General features: G+C 36.1%; 1 protein-coding gene across 1 annotated transcript in view; it reads left to right on the top strand.

The window, feature by feature from the left end:
- Positions 1 to 385: 385 nt before the first annotated feature.
- The window catches only part of LOC139421754 (NLR family CARD domain-containing protein 3-like), a 28,717-nt gene continuing 10,196 nt past the window's right edge, over positions 386 to 18,906 (top strand). The window contains exons 1-2 of the mRNA XM_071172874.1: positions 386 to 558; positions 8,518 to 8,616. Of these exons, the coding sequence (XP_071028975.1) occupies positions 8,534 to 8,616 (83 nt within the window). The 5' untranslated portion in view covers positions 386 to 558; positions 8,518 to 8,533. The remainder of the gene's footprint in view (positions 559 to 8,517; positions 8,617 to 18,906) is intronic.

An 18,906-nucleotide genomic window follows, 5' to 3' on the forward strand; every position in this document is an offset into this window, starting at 1 on the left:
TCCTAGAGCAAAGCTCCTCCTCTGGGACACTGCCTGTATGAAACAGAACACATAGTTGTAAAGTCTAGTTACAGCAGGTGTTTACTGCCATCTAGTGGAAGATACCAATATAACACTTTATTATCAGGGTGGGGAGGCGGCTGAGCTGAAACAGAACACATAGTTGTAGTCTAGTTACAGCAGGTGTTTACTGCCATCTAGTGGAAGATACCAATATAACACTTTATTATCAGGGTGGGGAGACGGCTGAGCTGAAACAGAACACATAGTTGTAAAGTCTAGTTACAGCAGGTGTTTACTGCCATCTAGTGGAAGATACCAATATAACACTTTATTATCAGGGCGGGGAGACGGCTGAGCTGAAACAGAACACATAGTTGTAATGTCTAGTTACAGCAGGTGTTTACTGCCATCTAGTGGAAGATACCAATATAACACTTTATTATCAGGGTGGGGAGGCGGCTGAGCTGAAACAGAAAGTAAAGTTGTTCTTTTGTTCAGGATCCATTTTGAGACGACAGAGCAGAAAACACTATATGGAGATTATTGAAAAATAAAGTAAGTATTTCTGAACAATAATTTATTCTAATGGACAGAGTAAGAGAATTAATACCTGGAATTAGATATTACTAGTTAGTGGAACTGCTACTTGAGCTGAGTTGCTGACAGACAGCAGTTTTCAAAGTGTAAACTAATCAGTAGTCCGACATGTTATCAGTAACACGTCTGGTAAAGATGGTGGAGGAGCTTTTCAATGATATGGTTTTATGTTTATCTCAGGGTTTCTCCATCCTTTTGTTCTTACCAGCACTTACACACCTGATTCAACTAATCATCACATATTTTAAGACAGATTAATATTTGAGACATACAAATGAACATTCTCAAATTAAAACCTTTTGGGTTTGGAGGCCTGCTTACAATTATTAAAGTCCTACAGTAACTCACATCTTGGAGGAAAGAAACAGCTAAACTTGGTTTAGAGTAAATTATATGTTTCTCAAAAATAATTTAAGAGAGATGTCTTGAAGAAACGCGTCTGGGATTAGAACTCTGTGTCTCTGCTACAGTGGGAGGATCGTTTTGCATGGCCCGGTGCTACAGCTGAGTGGACATATATTTTAAGGACCAATGGAATGGTCTAAAATGCTTAAACTCTGCTCCCCCGGGGAGTCGGGCAATGCACAACTAATTCACCCAGTGACCGTTACTTTATTTCCTCATATGAAATGTAAAGTACTTTTCATTCCCGAGCAAAGATACTTTTTTAAATTTGTTTTATCCATTGTTTTACCAGGTAAGTTGACTGAGAACACGTTCTCATTTGCAGCAACGACCTGAGGAATAGTTACAGGGGAGAGGAGGGGGATGAATGAGCCAATTGTTAACTGGGGATTATTAGGTGACTGTGATGGTCAGATTGAGAATTTAGCCAGGACACCAGGGTTAACACCCCTACTCTTACGATAAGTGCCATGGGATCTTTAATGACCTCAGAGCGTCAGGACACCTGTTTAAAATCCCATCCGAAAGACAGCACCCTACACAGGGCAGTGGGATATATTATTTTTTTCAGACCAGAGGAAAGAGTGTCCCAAATCACTGCCCTGGGGGTATTGGGATATGTTTCAACCAGAGGAAAGTGCCCCCTACTGGCCCTCCAACACCACTTCCAGCAGCATCTGGTCTCCCATCCAGGGACTGACCAGGACCAACCCTTCTTAGCTTCAGAAGCCAGCAGTGGAATGCAGGGTGGTATGCAGGGTGGTATGCAGGGTGGTATACAGGGTGGTATGCAGGGTGGTATGCAGGGTGGTATGCAGGGTGGTATGCAGGGTGGTATGCAGGATGGTATGCAGGGTGGTATACAGGGTGGTATGCAGGGTGGTATGCAGGGTGGTATGCAGGGTGGTATGCAGGGTGGCATGCAGGGTGGTATGCAGGGTGGTATGCAGGGTGGTATGCAGGGTGGAATGCAGGGTGATATGCTGCTGGCGAAAATAGAAAATAATAGAAAATGACTCCAGTACAAGTGAAAGTCACCCAGTAAAATGCTACTTTAGGAAAAGTCTAAAAGTATTTGGTTTGAAATATAATTAAGTATCAAAGTAAAAAGTAAAGTAGTAATAATTTAAATTCCTTATATTAATCAAACCAGACGGCACAATTTTCATGTTATTTTAATATACGGATAGCCAGGGTCACACTCCAACACTCAGTCATCATTTAAAAACAAAGCATTTGTGTTTAGTGAGTCCATTTTCTGTCCTGCTAAGCATTCAACATGTAAAGAGTACTTTTGGGTGTCGGGAAAATGTTCAGAGTTAAAAATACATCATTTTCTTTATGAATGTAGTGAAGTAAAAGTAAAAGTTGTTAAAATATAAATATTAAAGTACAGGACAGATTCCCCCCAAAACTACTGAAGTAGTACTTTAAAGTATTTTACTGAAGTACTTTACACCACTGCATTAGAAGACAGATAAATGTGTTGATTTGAAGGAAAGACGGGCAGATTCTGGTAGGTCGGCTACGAACTATTATAAAGTTAGGTCGTCGTCAGACATTCAACAGTCACAGTAGGTTTGAGCTACAGTATGATCACTAATCATGCCGACCAACCTGATGGTCTCTGTTGGAAATGTTGTGAAAAGAATCTGGCTATAAATATCTGACCTTACTCATCTCATATGGATATACTGTATTCTATACTATTCTACTGTATCTTAGTCTATGCATTACTCATCTCATATGTATATACTGTATTCTATACTATTCTACTGTATCTTAGTCTATGCCGCTCTGACATTGTGACCAATAACATTTGATTTGATTTAGATTAGGCGATATACACTACATGACCAAAAGTATGTGGACACTTGCTAGTCGAACATCTCATTCCAAAATCATAGGCATTCCTATGGAGTTGGTCAGTCCTTTGCTGCAAGAACAGCCTCCACTCTTCTGGGAAGACTTTCCACTAGTTGTTGGAACATTGCTACGGGGACTTGCTTCCGTTCAGCCACAAGACCATTAGGGAGGTCGGGCACTGATGTTGGGTTTTTAGGCCTGGCTCGAAGTCAGCGTTCCAATTCATCACAAAGGTGTTTGATGGGGTTGAGGTCAGGGCTCTGTGCAGGCCAGTCAAGTTCTTCCACACCGATCTCGACAAGCCATTTCTGTATGGACCTCGCTTTGTGCACGGGGACATTGTCATGCTGAAACTGGAAAGGGCCTTCCCCAAACTGCCCAAGACAATTTTTCCTCCGCCACCAAATATATGTAGGCTGTAGCCGAGGTATAGACCTTGATCTCCATATCACTAACAACCCACTACTATACATTATAACCTAGTCTACTTTACATAATATAACATATCACTAACAACTCACTACTATACATTATAACCTAGTCTACTTTACATAATATAACATCTACATATCACTAACAACCCACTACTATACATTATAACCTAGTCTACTTTACATAATATAACATATCACTAACAACCCACTACTATACATTATAACCTAGTCTACTTTACATAATATAACATCTACATATCACTAACAACCCACTATTATACATTATAACCTAGTCTACTTTACATAATATAACATCTACACATCACTAACAACCCACTACTATACATTATAACCTAGTCTACTTTACATAATATAACATATCACTAACAACCCACTACTATACATTATAACCTAGTCTACTTTACATAATATAACATCTATATATCACTAACAACCCACTACTATACATTATAACCTAGTCTACTTTACATAATATAACATCTATATATCACTAACAACCCACTACTATACATTATAACCTAGTCTACTTTACATAATATAACATATCACTAACAACCCACTACTATACATTATAACCTAGTCTACTTTACATAATATAACAACTACATATCACTAACAACCCACTACTATACATTATAACCTAGTCTACTTTACATAATATAACATATCACTAACAACCCACTATTATACATTATAACCTAGTCTACTTTACATAATATAACATATCACTAACAAACCACTACTATACATTATAACCTAGTCTACTTTACATAATATAACATCTACATATCACTAACAAACCACTACTATACATTATAACCTAGTCTACTTTACATAATATAACATCTACATATCACTAACAACCCACTACTATACATTATAACCTAGTCTACTTTACATAATATAAAATCTCTTACTTGTTGCATAAAACCTTTCTGAATGCATCAATGATTTCCCCCTCAGATCAATCATGTCCGTTTTAGCCCTTCTGTCTTACATTCTCAGATACGTTTAGAAAATAACAGATTGAAAGACAGTAAATAGCCACTTTTGGTGAATAAAAACAAGTGTGAGACATGGCCTTGTGTTTCTGTACTGTCTAGAACTACCTTAACAGACTGTGACTTATTATTATTATTATTGTTGCTGTACTGTCTAGAACTACCTTAACAAACAGTGACTTATTATTATTATTGTTGCTGTACTGTCTAGAACTACCTTAACAAACAGTGACTTATTATTGTTATTATTGTTGTTGCTGTACTGTCTAGAACTACCTTAACAAACAGTGACTTATTATTGTTATTATTGTTGTTGCTGTACTGTCTATAACTACCTTAACAAACAGTGACTTATTATTGTTATTATTGTTGTTGCTGTACTGTCTAGAACTACCTTAACAAACAGTGACTTATTATTGTTATTATTGTTGTTGCTGTACTGTCTATAACTACCTTAACAAACAGTGACTTATTATTATTATTATTGTTGCTGTACTGTCTATAACTACCTTAACAAACAGTGACTTATTATTGTTATTATTGTTGTTGCTGTACTGTCTATAACTACCTTAACAAACAGTGACTTATTATTATTATTATTGTTGCTGTACTGTCTATAACTACCTTAACAAACAGTGACTTATTATTGTTATTATTGTTGTTGCTGTAGTGTCTAGAACTACCTTAACAAACAGTGACTTATTATTATTATTATTGTTGCTGTACTGTCTAGAACTACCTTAACAAACAGTGACTTATTATTATTATTATTATTGTTACTGTACTGTCTAGAACTACCTTAACAAACAGTGACTTATTATTATTATTATTATTATTATTATTATTATTGTTGCTGTGCTGTCTAGAACTACCTTAACAAACAGTGACTTATTATTATTATTATTATTATTGTTGCTGTACTGTCTAGAACTACCTTAACAAACAGTGACTTATTATTGTTATTATTATTATTATTATTATTATTGTTGCTGTACTGTCTATAACTACCTTAACAAACAGTGACTTATTATTATTGTTGTTATTATTATTATTATTATTGCTGTACTGTCTAGAACTACCTTAACAAACAGTGACTTATTATTATTATTGTTATTATTATTATTATTATTGTTGCTGTAGTGTCTAGAACTACCTTAACAAACAGTGACTTATTATTATTATTATTATTATTATTATTATTATTGTTGCTGTGCTGTCTAGAACTACCTTAACAAACAGTGACTTATTATTATTATTATTATTATTGTTGCTGTACTGTCTAGAACTACCTTAACAAACAGTGACTTATTATTGTTATTATTATTATTATTATTATTATTGTTGCTGTACTGTCTAGAACTACCTTAACAAACAGTGACTCATTACTATTATTATTATTGTTGCTATACTGTCTAGAACTACCTTAACAAACAGTGACTTATTATTATTATTATTGTTGCTGTACTGTCTATAATTACCTTAACAAAAAGTGACTTATTATTATTATTGTTGCTGTACTGTCTATAACTACCTTAACAAACAGTGACTTATTATTATTATTATTGTTGCTGTACTGTCTATAACTACCTTAACAAACAGTGACTTATTATTATTATTATTGTTGCTGTACTGTCTATAACTACCTTAACAAACAGTAACTTATTATTATTCTTATTGTTGCTGTACTGTCTATAACTACCTTAACAAACAGTGACTTATTATTCTAAATATTGTTGTTATTATTGTTGCTGTACTGTCTATAACTACCTTAACAAACAGTGATTTATTATTATTATTATTATTATTGTTGCTGTACTGTCTATAACTACCTTAACAAACAGTGACTTATTATTATTATTATTATTATTATTATTGTTGCTGTACTGTCTATAACTACCTTAACAAACAGTAACTTATTATTATTATGATTATTGTTGCTGTACTGTCTAGAACTACCTTAACAAACAGTGACTTATTATTATTATTATTATTATTATTATTGTTGCTGTACTGTCTATAACTACCTTAACAAACAGTGACTTATTATTATTGTTGCTGTACTGTCTATAACTACCTTAACAAACAGTGACTTATTATTGTTATTATTGTTGTTGCTGTACTGTCTATAACTACCTTAACAAACAGTGACTTATTATTATTATTATTGTTGCTGTACTGTCTATAACTACCTTAACAAACAGTGACTTATTATTGTTATTATTGTTGTTGCTGTACTGTCTATAACTACCTTAACAAACAGTGACTTATTATTATTATTATTGTTGCTGTACTGTCTATAACTACCTTAACAAACAGTGACTTATTATTGTTATTATTGTTGTTGCTGTAGTGTCTAGAACTACCTTAACAAACAGTGACTTATTATTATTATTATTGTTGCTGTACTGTCTAGAACTACCTTAACAAACAGTGACTTATTATTATTATTATTATTGTTACTGTACTGTCTAGAACTACCTTAACAAACAGTGACTTATTATTATTATTATTATTATTATTATTATTATTGTTGCTGTGCTGTCTAGAACTACCTTAACAAACAGTGACTTATTATTATTATTATTATTATTGTTGCTGTACTGTCTAGAACTACCTTAACAAACAGTGACTTATTATTGTTATTATTATTATTATTATTATTATTATTGTTGCTGTACTGTCTATAACTACCTTAACAAACAGTGACTTATTATTATTGTTGTTATTATTATTATTATTATTGCTGTACTGTCTAGAACTACCTTAACAAACAGTGACTTATTATTATTATTGTTATTATTATTATTATTATTGTTGCTGTAGTGTCTAGAACTACCTTAACAAACAGTGACTTATTATTATTATTATTATTATTATTATTATTGTTGCTGTGCTGTCTAGAACTACCTTAACAAACAGTGACTTATTATTATTATTATTATTATTGTTGCTGTACTGTCTAGAACTACCTTAACAAACAGTGACTTATTATTGTTATTATTATTATTATTATTATTATTGTTGCTGTACTGTCTAGAACTACCTTAACAAACAGTGACTCATTACTATTATTATTATTGTTGCTATACTGTCTAGAACTACCTTAACAAACAGTGACTTATTATTATTATTATTGTTGCTGTACTGTCTATAATTACCTTAACAAAAAGTGACTTATTATTATTATTGTTGCTGTACTGTCTATAACTACCTTAACAAACAGTGACTTATTATTATTATTATTGTTGCTGTACTGTCTATAACTACCTTAACAAACAGTGACTTATTATTATTATTATTGTTGCTGTACTGTCTATAACTACCTTAACAAACAGTAACTTATTATTATTCTTATTGTTGCTGTACTGTCTATAACTACCTTAACAAACAGTGACTTATTATTCTAAATATTGTTGTTATTATTGTTGCTGTACTGTCTATAACTACCTTAACAAACAGTGATTTATTATTATTATTATTATTATTGTTGCTGTACTGTCTATAACTACCTTAACAAACAGTGACTTATTATTATTATTATTATTATTATTATTGTTGCTGTACTGTCTATAACTACCTTAACAAACAGTAACTTATTATTATTATGATTATTGTTGCTGTACTGTCTAGAACTACCTTAACAAACAGTGACTTATTATTATTATTATTATTATTATTATTGTTGCTGTACTGTCTATAACTACCTTAACAAACAGTGACTTATTATTATTGTTGCTGTACTGTCTATAACTACCTTAACAAACAGTGACTTATTATTATTATTATTATTATTATTATTGTTGCTGTACTGTCTAGAACTACCTTAACAAACAGTGACTTATTATTATTATTAATATTATTATTATTATTATTATTATTATTATTATTATTGCTGTATTGTCTATAATTACCTTAACAAACAGTGACTTATTATTATTATTATTATTATTATTATTGTTGTTGTTGTTATTGTTGTTGTTGTACTGTCTATAACTACCTTGACAAACAGTGACTTATTATTTTTACAGACATTTACCATGGAGATGAAATGTCACAACTACGTTTTCATGTGATGCATTAAATCATCTGATTGTTTCTGTGTCTGTTAATAAATGTTTTATAAGAGATAATTAATAAATGATAAATAATTACTGTGTTAACCACAAACAACATTTTGGATCTCTGTTTAGGGGTCAGTGCTCTAAAATGAGTCTCTCTGGGGAGAGAGAGGAGGGGGTCCCTGCCTCTAAAATGAGTCTCTCTGGGGAACTTGACACCAAAGCTAAGAGGTGAGATGACAATTTTTGATATCATTATTCTGAGTTTATTTCCAAAATGTTCACATTTGTTTTTTAATCAGAAATGGTTGCTTATGGGTACCTTCAATATTACTGTTCTCAGATTTTTAACTAATAGATTTTAGATGGGTATATATATTTATATATATATATATATATATATATATATATATATACTCACGTAGCTATCTTAATTAAGATGAAAGCACTTACTGTAAATTACTCTGGATAAGAGCATCTGCTAAATTAGGGGTTCTCAATCCGGGGTCTGTGGAGGTACTCCAGGGGTTCTCAATCCGGGGTCTGTGGAGGTACTGCAGGGGTTCTCAACCCGGGGTCTGCGGAGGTACTGCAGGGGTTCTCAATCCGGGGTCTGTGGAGGTACTGCAGGGGTTCTCAATCCGGGGTCTGCGGAGGTATTGCAGGGGTTCTCAATCCGGGGTCTGCGGAGGTATTGCAGGGGTTCTCAATCCGGGGTCTGCGGAGGTATTGCAGGGGTTCTCAATCCGGGGTCTGCGGAGGTATTGCAGGGGTTCTCAATCCGGGGTCTGCGGAGGTATTGCAGGGGTTCTCAATCCGGGGTCTGTGGAGGTACTGCAGGGGTTCTCAATCCGGGGTCTGCGGAGGTATTGCAGGGGTTCTCAATCCGGGGTCTGCGGAGGTATTGCAGGGGTTCTCAATCCGGGGTCTGCGGAGGTACTGCAGGGGTTCTCAATCCGGGGTCTGCGGAGGTACTGCAGGGGTTCTCAATCCGGGGTCTGCGGAGGTATTGCAGGGGTTCTCAATCTGGGGTCTGTGGAGATACTGCAGGGGTTCCACGGCACCCTGACTGTACTCGTTGTAATGTTAGACATTTGATAGATTTTTCACATGACACGACAACTTTGCCTACTCTTAATTATAGACTAATATAATGGAATGCATCTTTTAGACAATATAACCGTTATATCAACAGTTCCGTTGATCAACACTCTTCACTTCCATTTAACAACACTAAATAGCTTTGGCATAGAAGGCATCAAGTCCCTTGAATCCATTGAATACAATGTTCATATTCATCAAACACATATTACACCCTAGATGCCTTCAAATGCCCCATTTATATCCATGCCCAATTTAGGATTATTATTTAACTTCTTGAGAATACTTGACACGCAGACGTCCCAAGTATGCCCCTGGAAATGCAAATGCGCTACGCTAAATGCTAAATGTACTCGTTACAACTCAATCTTTGATCAAAATTCACAAGCAGGGTATTGAATTAAAGCTACACTCGTTGTGAACCTAGCCAGCAAGTCAGATTCTTAAAATGCTTTTCGGCGAAAGCATCAGAAGCTATTATCTGATAGCATGCACCCCCCAAAATGCCAGCTCGACACGTAAACAACAGATTTTGCGATAGCCGGCGCTACCCAAAACGCAGAAATAAAATATAAAACATTCATTACCTTAGACGAGCTTCTTTCTTGGCACTCCTATATGCCCCATAAACATCACTATTGGGTCTTTTTTTCGTTTAAATCGGTCCATATATACCCAAAATAGCTTTGTATGGAAGCTGTGTCATTCAGAAAAAATCAACGTTTTTAAACGCTGCGTAATTTTTTAAAATTAAAAAAGTCGACGATAAACTTTCACAAAACACTTCGAAATCCTTTTGTAATCCAACTTTAGGTATTATTAAACGTTTATAATCTATCAAAATGATTACAGGGCGATGTCTCTTCAATAGGTCCTCACTTCAAAAACAATGCCATCTGATCTCTCCCTCAACTGCATCCGGGTGAAGACTGGGAAAATGGAGGTCAGATAGATATATTTTCCAACAATTAATTCAATTGAAAATTAGTACAATGGCGCCATCGTGCGGAATTTGTATGAATTGCAGGCAGATTCCCATTAAATTCTGTTCTCTTTTAACAACTGGTGGAAGTGACTTATGGAAATTATTTTTTGCTTTCAGAGAGCAGTTTTTCTTGCATTTTTCAATGAAACACACGATCTGTTATAGTCACAGCCGTGATTTAACCAGTTTTATAAACTTCAGAGTGTTTTCTATCCACACATACTAATCATATGCATATACTATATTCCTGGCATGAGTAGCAGGACGCTGAAAAGTTGCGCGATTTTTAACAGAATTTTCAAAAAAGGAGGGGGTAGAAGTAAGTTAACAACATGATGTTGTGCTCCAAAGGGAGAACTTGAAATAACATGATGTAGATAATTAAATAATCAGAAGAACAACGTGTTTATTATTATACACTCTTAGAACAGAAGGTTCCTTCTAGAACCAAAAAGGCTTCTATCACTTCCTTAATATATGGAACCACTAAAACATTATATGTATATTTTGGTTATGTGAAGAAGAACCTCTAGAGTTGTGATCAACGGAAGGTTAATGTTTAGAGGATGTGAATGAAGCAGCCTTCCAGTCATCAGATCACTTCTGGTGAAGGTTAATGTTTAGAGGATGTGAATCAAGCAGCCTTCCAGTCATCAGATCACTTCTGGTGAAGGTTAATGTTTAGAGGATGTGAATCAAGCAGCCTTCCAGTCATCAGATCACTTCTGGTGAAGGTTAATGTTTAGAGGATGTGAATCAAGCAGCCCTCCAATCAACAGATCACTTCTGGTGAAGGTTAATGTTTAGAGGATGTGAATCCAGCAGCCTTCCAGTCATCAGATCACTTCTGGTGAAGGTTAGAGGATGTGAATCAAGCAGCCTTCCAGTCATCAGATCACTTCTGGTGAAGGTTAATGTTTAGAGGATGTGAACCCAGCAGCCTTCCAGTCATCAGATCACTTCTGGTGTTGTTTTCCCGGCCCGGGATTTGAACCAGCCACCTTTTGGCCACAGCACCAACTCCTTAGCTGCTGGGCAAAAACCTGAGTTAATCTGCCAAAATGAAGACACAATGCTGTGCAGACATAAATGGTATGACTTATTATAATTATTATACATAAATCATTGCCAAAAGCACAAGACATACTGTTGCATATATAAAACATTATTTTAACTACTCAAAGTAATTACATGTGGCTCAGGAACCACTGACTAACTGAATTATTCTATAGTATTATCAAGACACCTGCTGTTAACTCTTAACTACTTAGGACACCTGCTGTTAACTCTTAACTACTTAGGACAGCTCACCAGGTGTCCTAAATATCTGCCGACTAGGTGGGTAGGTAATTTAGGTAATGGGTAGGTAACTAGTTAATTTATACCCATAAGTGTAAACTGTCTTTATTCTCAGCACTTATACGACCAATTTTCTACTCTGAGACACTTTGTGGATGTGGTCCCAGATCTCAACATATTGTTATAAAAAAACATAGAATGTTTGTTTTACATAATATATATAGAACCCTTTATAGGAGGTTTAGGAAGTGTCTGAGTATACAGTATATATAGAATATATATAGAACCCTTTATAGGAGGTTAACCTGTCTGAGTATACAGTATATATAGAATATATATAGAACCCTTTATAGGAGGTTAGGAAGTGTCTGAGTATACAGTATATATAGAATATATATAGAACCCTTTATAGGAGGTTAGGAAGTGTCTGAGTATACAGTATATATAGAATATATATAGAACCCTTTATAGGAGGTTAGGAAGTGTCTGAGTATACAGTATATATAGAATATATATTTAACCCTTTATAGGAGGTTAGGAAGTGTCTGAGTATACAGTATATATAGAACCCTTTATAGGAGGTTAGGAAGTGTCTGAGGATACAGTATACCACCTAACCAAAACGTATGTCCCTGTCCTCTTTTTCAAGATGTGGCAGATTTAAACAGCCAGAAGACATTTTTTAATTACGAAATAACATTTTTTTTTGATGACTTGTTGTTTCTAAATGGCTGCTGGGTAATTTGATATGCATCTAAATGTTTGTTCATAGACATCGGATTGAGTGAAAGCTGCGCAGATTCACTGAGTTAGAAAACAAATGGAAAGGTCTAGCTCATTGATTTGTAGATCTGACGCAGTTGCTACCTCAGATTATGAGCCTAGCAGGTGTCGTGAATGAGTTATGTAGTACCCAGAGAAGGCCACAGGGAGGAGCAAGAGAGCTGTTAACCCAATACTGTTTTTTGCCTTAAAATCCCTAAACCTAACAATCAATCAAATGTATTTATAAAGTCCTTTTTACATCAGCATCTAACCCTACGTATGACCTATTTAGCATTAACATTAACCCTTTATTATTGCAAGGCAGAACACTTGATCAACAAGCCACATCTGTTTTATTTTTCATATGTGGTTTGAACTGGGTGACCTAGTAACCTCTATGTGAAAGTCCAGCAATTGTCGTGGGAAAGGTGGGGCAGGTTTGAGACTGATCTAAGGAATTAACCAGAAAAATACCCTTTATTTCTCAGCTGCCCCTCCAACGTCTGTACATGAATTAATAACTTTTCATTGCAAAATGTCCAATAGACGGCAGCATAAGACCATGAAGCATCAGTCATAGGCTACAAGCAGCAATATGATGGACATAAAATAGAATGCAACCACAGAGTATATGTACCATGATTTTCTAATGTGGTTACTCATTACTTTAGTTAGCTATATATCTCGTATTTGGGCTGTGTTGCTTTTGGGAGAGAAAAAAAAAGTGACTATAGCAGGTATTGAATCCCGGGTAAATAATCACTAGTCAGAACCTCAACCTCAGTATACATTCATTATAAAAAATCATGTTAATATCTGATATTGCGAGTAAACCATCTCGGAATAGAAAAGACAGAGTGCGACTTCCAGCCGTCAATAAATGACATCATGCAACCCTAGTGGTTACCAAATAGCACATTTCAACCGGGATTCAAACCAGCCACCTTTAGGCCACAGGTCCAACTCCTTAACCACTGGGTGAAAACCTGAGTTAATCTTGGGGAATAAGCATGAGTTAATCTGCCAAAATGAAGACAAAACGCTTTAGAGACACACATGGTATCACTTTTTATACGTAATTATTTTACATAAATTATTGCCAAAAGCACAAGACATATATTATTGATGTATTAATTTTGCACGCCCAATTTTTTAGTTTTTGATTTGTTAAAAAAGTTTTAAATATCCAATAAATGTCGTTCCACTTCATGATTGTGTCCCACTTGTTGTTGATTCTTCACAAAAAAATACAGTTTTATATCTTTATGTTTGAAGCCTGAAATGTGGCAAAAGGTCGCAAAGTTCAAGGGGGCCGAATACTTTCGCAAGGCACTGTATTATCTCAATTATAGTCTCATTATTACCTCAACTACCTGGTACCCCTGGACATTGACTCAGTACTGATACTCCTTAAAGTGTCATTATTACCTCAACTACCTGGTACCCTGCACATTGACTCAGTACTGGTACTCCTTATAGTCTCATTATTACCTCAACTACCTGGTACCCCTGGACATTGACTCAGTACTGGTACTCCTTATAGTCTCATTATTACCTCAACTACCTGGTACCCTGCACATTGACTCAGTACTGGTTCTCCTTATAGTCTCATTATTACCTCAACTACCTGGTACCCTGCACATTGACTCAGTACTGGTACTCCTTATAGTCTCATTATTACCTCAACTACCTGGTACCCTGCACATTGAGTCAGTACTGGTACTCCTTATAGTCTCATTATTACCTCAACTACCTGGTACCCTGCACATTGACTCAGTACTGGTACTCCTTAAAGTGTTATTATTACCTCAACTACCTGGTACCCTGCACATTGACTCAGTACTGGTTCTCCTTATAGCCTCATTATTACCTCAACTACCTGGTACCCTGCACATTGACTCAGTACTGGTACTCCTTATAGTCTCATTATTACCTCAACTACCTGGTACCCTGCACATTGAGTCAGTACAGGTACTCCTTATAGTCTCATTATTACCTCAACTACCTGGTACCCTGCACATTGACTCAGTACTGGTTCTCCTTATAGTCTCATTATTACCTCAACTACCTGGTACACTGCACATTGACTCATTACTGGTACTCCTTATAGTCTCATTATTACCTCAACTACCTGGTACCCTGCACATTGACTCAGTACTGGTTCTCATTATAGTCTCATTATTACCTCAACTTCCTGGTACCCCTGCACATTGACTCAGTACTGGTACTCCTTATAGTCTCACTATTACCTCGACTACCTGGTACCCCTGGACATTGACTCAGTACTGGCACTCCTTATAGCCTCATTATTATCTCAACTACCTGGTACCCTGCACATTGACTCAGTACTGGTACTCCTTATAGTCTCATTATTACCTCAACTACCTGGTACCCTGCACATTGACTCAGTACTGGTTCTCCTTATAGTCTCATTATTACCTCAACTACCTGGTACCCTGCACATTGACTCAGTACTGGTTCTCCTTATAGCCTCATTATTACCTCAACTACCTGGTACCCTGCACATTGACTCAGTACTGGTACTCCTTATAGTCTCATTATTACCTCAACTACCTGGTACCCTGCACATTGACTCAGTACTGGTACTCCTTATAGTCTCATTCTTGTTATTTTATTGTGTTACCAGCTTTTATGTATGTTAGTCAAGGGCAGGGTCAAATAATAATCACTGTGGTTATAGAGGGTCAACAGGTCAGCACTATAGGAGTAAATAATAACCACTGTGGTTATAGAGGGTCAACAGGTCAGCACTATAGGACTAAATAATAACCACTGTGGTTATAGAGGGTCAGCACTATAGGAGTAAATAATAACCACTGTGGTTATAGAGGGTCAACAGGTCAGCACTATAGGAGTAAATAATAACCACTGTGGTTATAGAGGGTCAGCACTATAGGAGTAAATAATAACCACTGTGGTTATAGAGGGTCAGCACTATAGGACTAAATAATAACCACTGTGGTTATAGAGGGTCAACAGGTCAGCACTATAGGACTAAATAATAACCACTGTGGTTATAGAGGGTCAACAGGTCAACACTATAGGAGTAAATAATAATCACTGTGGTTATAGAGGGTCAACACTATAGGAGTAAATAATAATCACTGTGGTTATAGAGGGTCAGCACTATAGGACTAAATAATAACCACTGTGGTTATAGAGGGTCAACAGGTCAGCACTATAGGAGTAAATAATAACCACTGTGGTTATAGAGGGTCAACAGGTCAGCACTATAGGACTAAATAATAACCACTGTGGTTATAGAGGGTCAGCACTATAGGACTAAATAATAACCACTGTGGTTATAGAGGGTCAACAGGTCAACACTATAGGAGTAAATAATAATCACTGTGGTTATAGAGGGTCAACACTATAGGAGTAAATAATAATCACTGTGGTTATAGAGGGTCAACAGGTCAGCACTATAGGAGTAAATAATAACCACTGTGGTTATAGAGGGTCAACAGGTCAGCACTATAGGACTAAATAATAACCACTGTGGTTATAGAGGGTCAACACTATAGGAGCAAATAATAACCACTGTGGTTATAGAGGGTCAACAGGTCAACACTATAGGAGTAAATAATAACCACTGTGGTTATAGAGGGTCAACAGGTCAGCACTATAGGACTAAATAATAACCACTGTGGTTATAGAGGGTCAGCACTATAGGAGTAAATAATAACCACTGTGGTTATAGAGGGTCAACAGGTCAACACTATAGGAGTAAATAATAACCACTGTGGTTATAGAGGGTCAACACTATAGGAGTAAATAATAACCACTGTGGTTATAGAGGGTCAGCACTATAGGACTAAATAATAACCACTGTGGTTATAGAGGGTCAACAGGTCAACACTATAGGAGTAAATAATAATCACTGTGGTTATAGAGGGTCAACACTATAGGAGTAAATAATAATCACTGTGGTTATAGAGGGTCAACAGGTCAACACTATAGGAGTAAATAATAATCACTGTGGTTATAGAGGGTCAGCAGGTCAGCACTATAGGACTAAATAATAACCACTGTGGTTATAGAGGGTCAACAGGTCAGCACTATAGGAGTAAATAATAACCACTGTGGTTATAGAGGGTCACCAGGTCAGCACTATAGGACTAAATAATAACCACTGTGGTTATAGAGGGCCAACAGGTCAGCACTATAGGAGTAAATAATAATCACTGTGGTTATAGAGGGCCAACAGGTCAGCACTATAGGACTAAATAATAACCACTGTGGTTATAGAGGGTCAACAGGTCAACACTATAGGAGTAAATAATAATCACTGTGGTTATAGAGGGTCAACACTATAGGAGTAAATAATAATCACTGTGGTTATAGAGGGTCAACAGGTCAACACTATAGGAGTAAATAATAACCACTGTGGTTATAGAGGGTCAGCAGTTCAGCACTATAGGAGTAAATAATAACCACTGTGGTTATAGAGGGTCAACAGGTCAGCACTATAGGACTAAATAATAACCACTGTGGTTATAGAGGGCCAACAGGTCAGCACTATAGGACTAAATAATAACCACTGTGGTTATAGAGGGTCAACAGGTCAACACTATAGGAGTAAATAATAATCACTGTGGTTATAGAGGGTCAGCACTATAGGAGTAAATAATAACCACTGTGGTTATAGAGGGTCAACAGGTCAGCACTATAGGAGTAAATAATAACCACTGTGGTTATAGAGGGTCAGCACTATAGGAGTAAATAATAACCACTGTGGTTATAGAGGGTCAGCACTATAGGACTAAATAATAACCACTGTGGTTATAGAGGGTCAACAGGTCAGCACTATAGGACTAAATAATAACCACTGTGGTTATAGAGGGTCAACAGGTCAACACTATAGGAGTAAATAATAATCACTGTGGTTATAGAGGGTCAACACTATAGGAGTAAATAATAATCACTGTGGTTATAGAGGGTCAGCACTATAGGACTAAATAATAACCACTGTGGTTATAGAGGGTCAACAGGTCAGCACTATAGGAGTAAATAATAACCACTGTGGTTATAGAGGGTCAACAGGTCAGCACTATAGGACTAAATAATAACCACTGTGGTTATAGAGGGTCAGCACTATAGGACTAAATAATAACCACTGTGGTTATAGAGGGTCAACAGGTCAACACTATAGGAGTAAATAATAATCACTGTGGTTATAGAGGGTCAACACTATAGGAGTAAATAATAATCACTGTGGTTATAGAGGGTCAACAGGTCAGCACTATAGGAGTAAATAATAACCACTGTGGTTATAGAGGGTCAACAGGTCAGCACTATAGGACTAAATAATAACCACTGTGGTTATAGAGGGTCAACACTATAGGAGTAAATAATAACCACTGTGGTTATAGAGGGTCAACAGGTCAACACTATAGGAGTAAATAATAACCACTGTGGTTATAGAGGGTCAACAAGTCAGCACTATAGGACTAAATAATAACCACTGTGGTTATAGAGGGTCAGCACTATAGGAGTAAATAATAACCACTGTGGTTATAGAGGGTCAACAGGTCAACACTATAGGAGTAAATAATAACCACTGTGGTTATAGAGGGTCAACACTATAGGAGTAAATAATAACCACTGTGGTTATAGAGGGTCAGCACTATAGGAGTAAATAATAACCACTGTGGTTATAGAGGGTCAACAGGTCAACACTATAGGAGTAAATAATAATCACTGTGGTTATAGAGGGTCAACACTATAGGAGTAAATAATAATCACTGTGGTTATAGAGGGTCAACAGGTCAACACTATAGGAGTAAATAATAATCACTGTGGTTATAGAGGGTCAGCAGGTCAGCACTATAGGACTAAATAATAACCACTGTGGTTATAGAGGGTCAACAGGTCAGCACTATAGGAGTAAATAATAACCACTGTGGTTATAGAGGGTCAACAGGTCAGCACTATAGGACTAAATAATAACCACTGTGGTTATAGAGGGCCAACAGGTCAGCACTATAGGAGTAAATAATAATCACTGTGGTTATAGAGGGCCAACAGGTCAGCACTATAGGACTAAATAATAACCACTGTGGTTATAGAGGGTCAACAGGTCAACACTATAGGAGTAAATAATAATCACTGTGGTTATAGAGGGTCAACACTATAGGAGTAAATAATAATCACTGTGGTTATAGAGGGTCAACAGGTCAACACTATAGGAGTAAATAATAACCACTGTGGTTATAGAGGGTCAACAGGTCAGCACTATAGGAGTAAATAATAACCACTGTGGTTATAGAGGGTCAACAGGTCAGCACTATAGGACTAAATAATAACCACTGTGGTTATAGAGGGCCAACAGGTCAGCACTATAGGACTAA

This window comes from Oncorhynchus clarkii, chromosome 12 (genome assembly GCF_045791955.1).
Source record: "Oncorhynchus clarkii lewisi isolate Uvic-CL-2024 chromosome 12, UVic_Ocla_1.0, whole genome shotgun sequence".
NCBI classification, from domain to species: domain Eukaryota; kingdom Metazoa; phylum Chordata; class Actinopteri; order Salmoniformes; family Salmonidae; genus Oncorhynchus; species Oncorhynchus clarkii.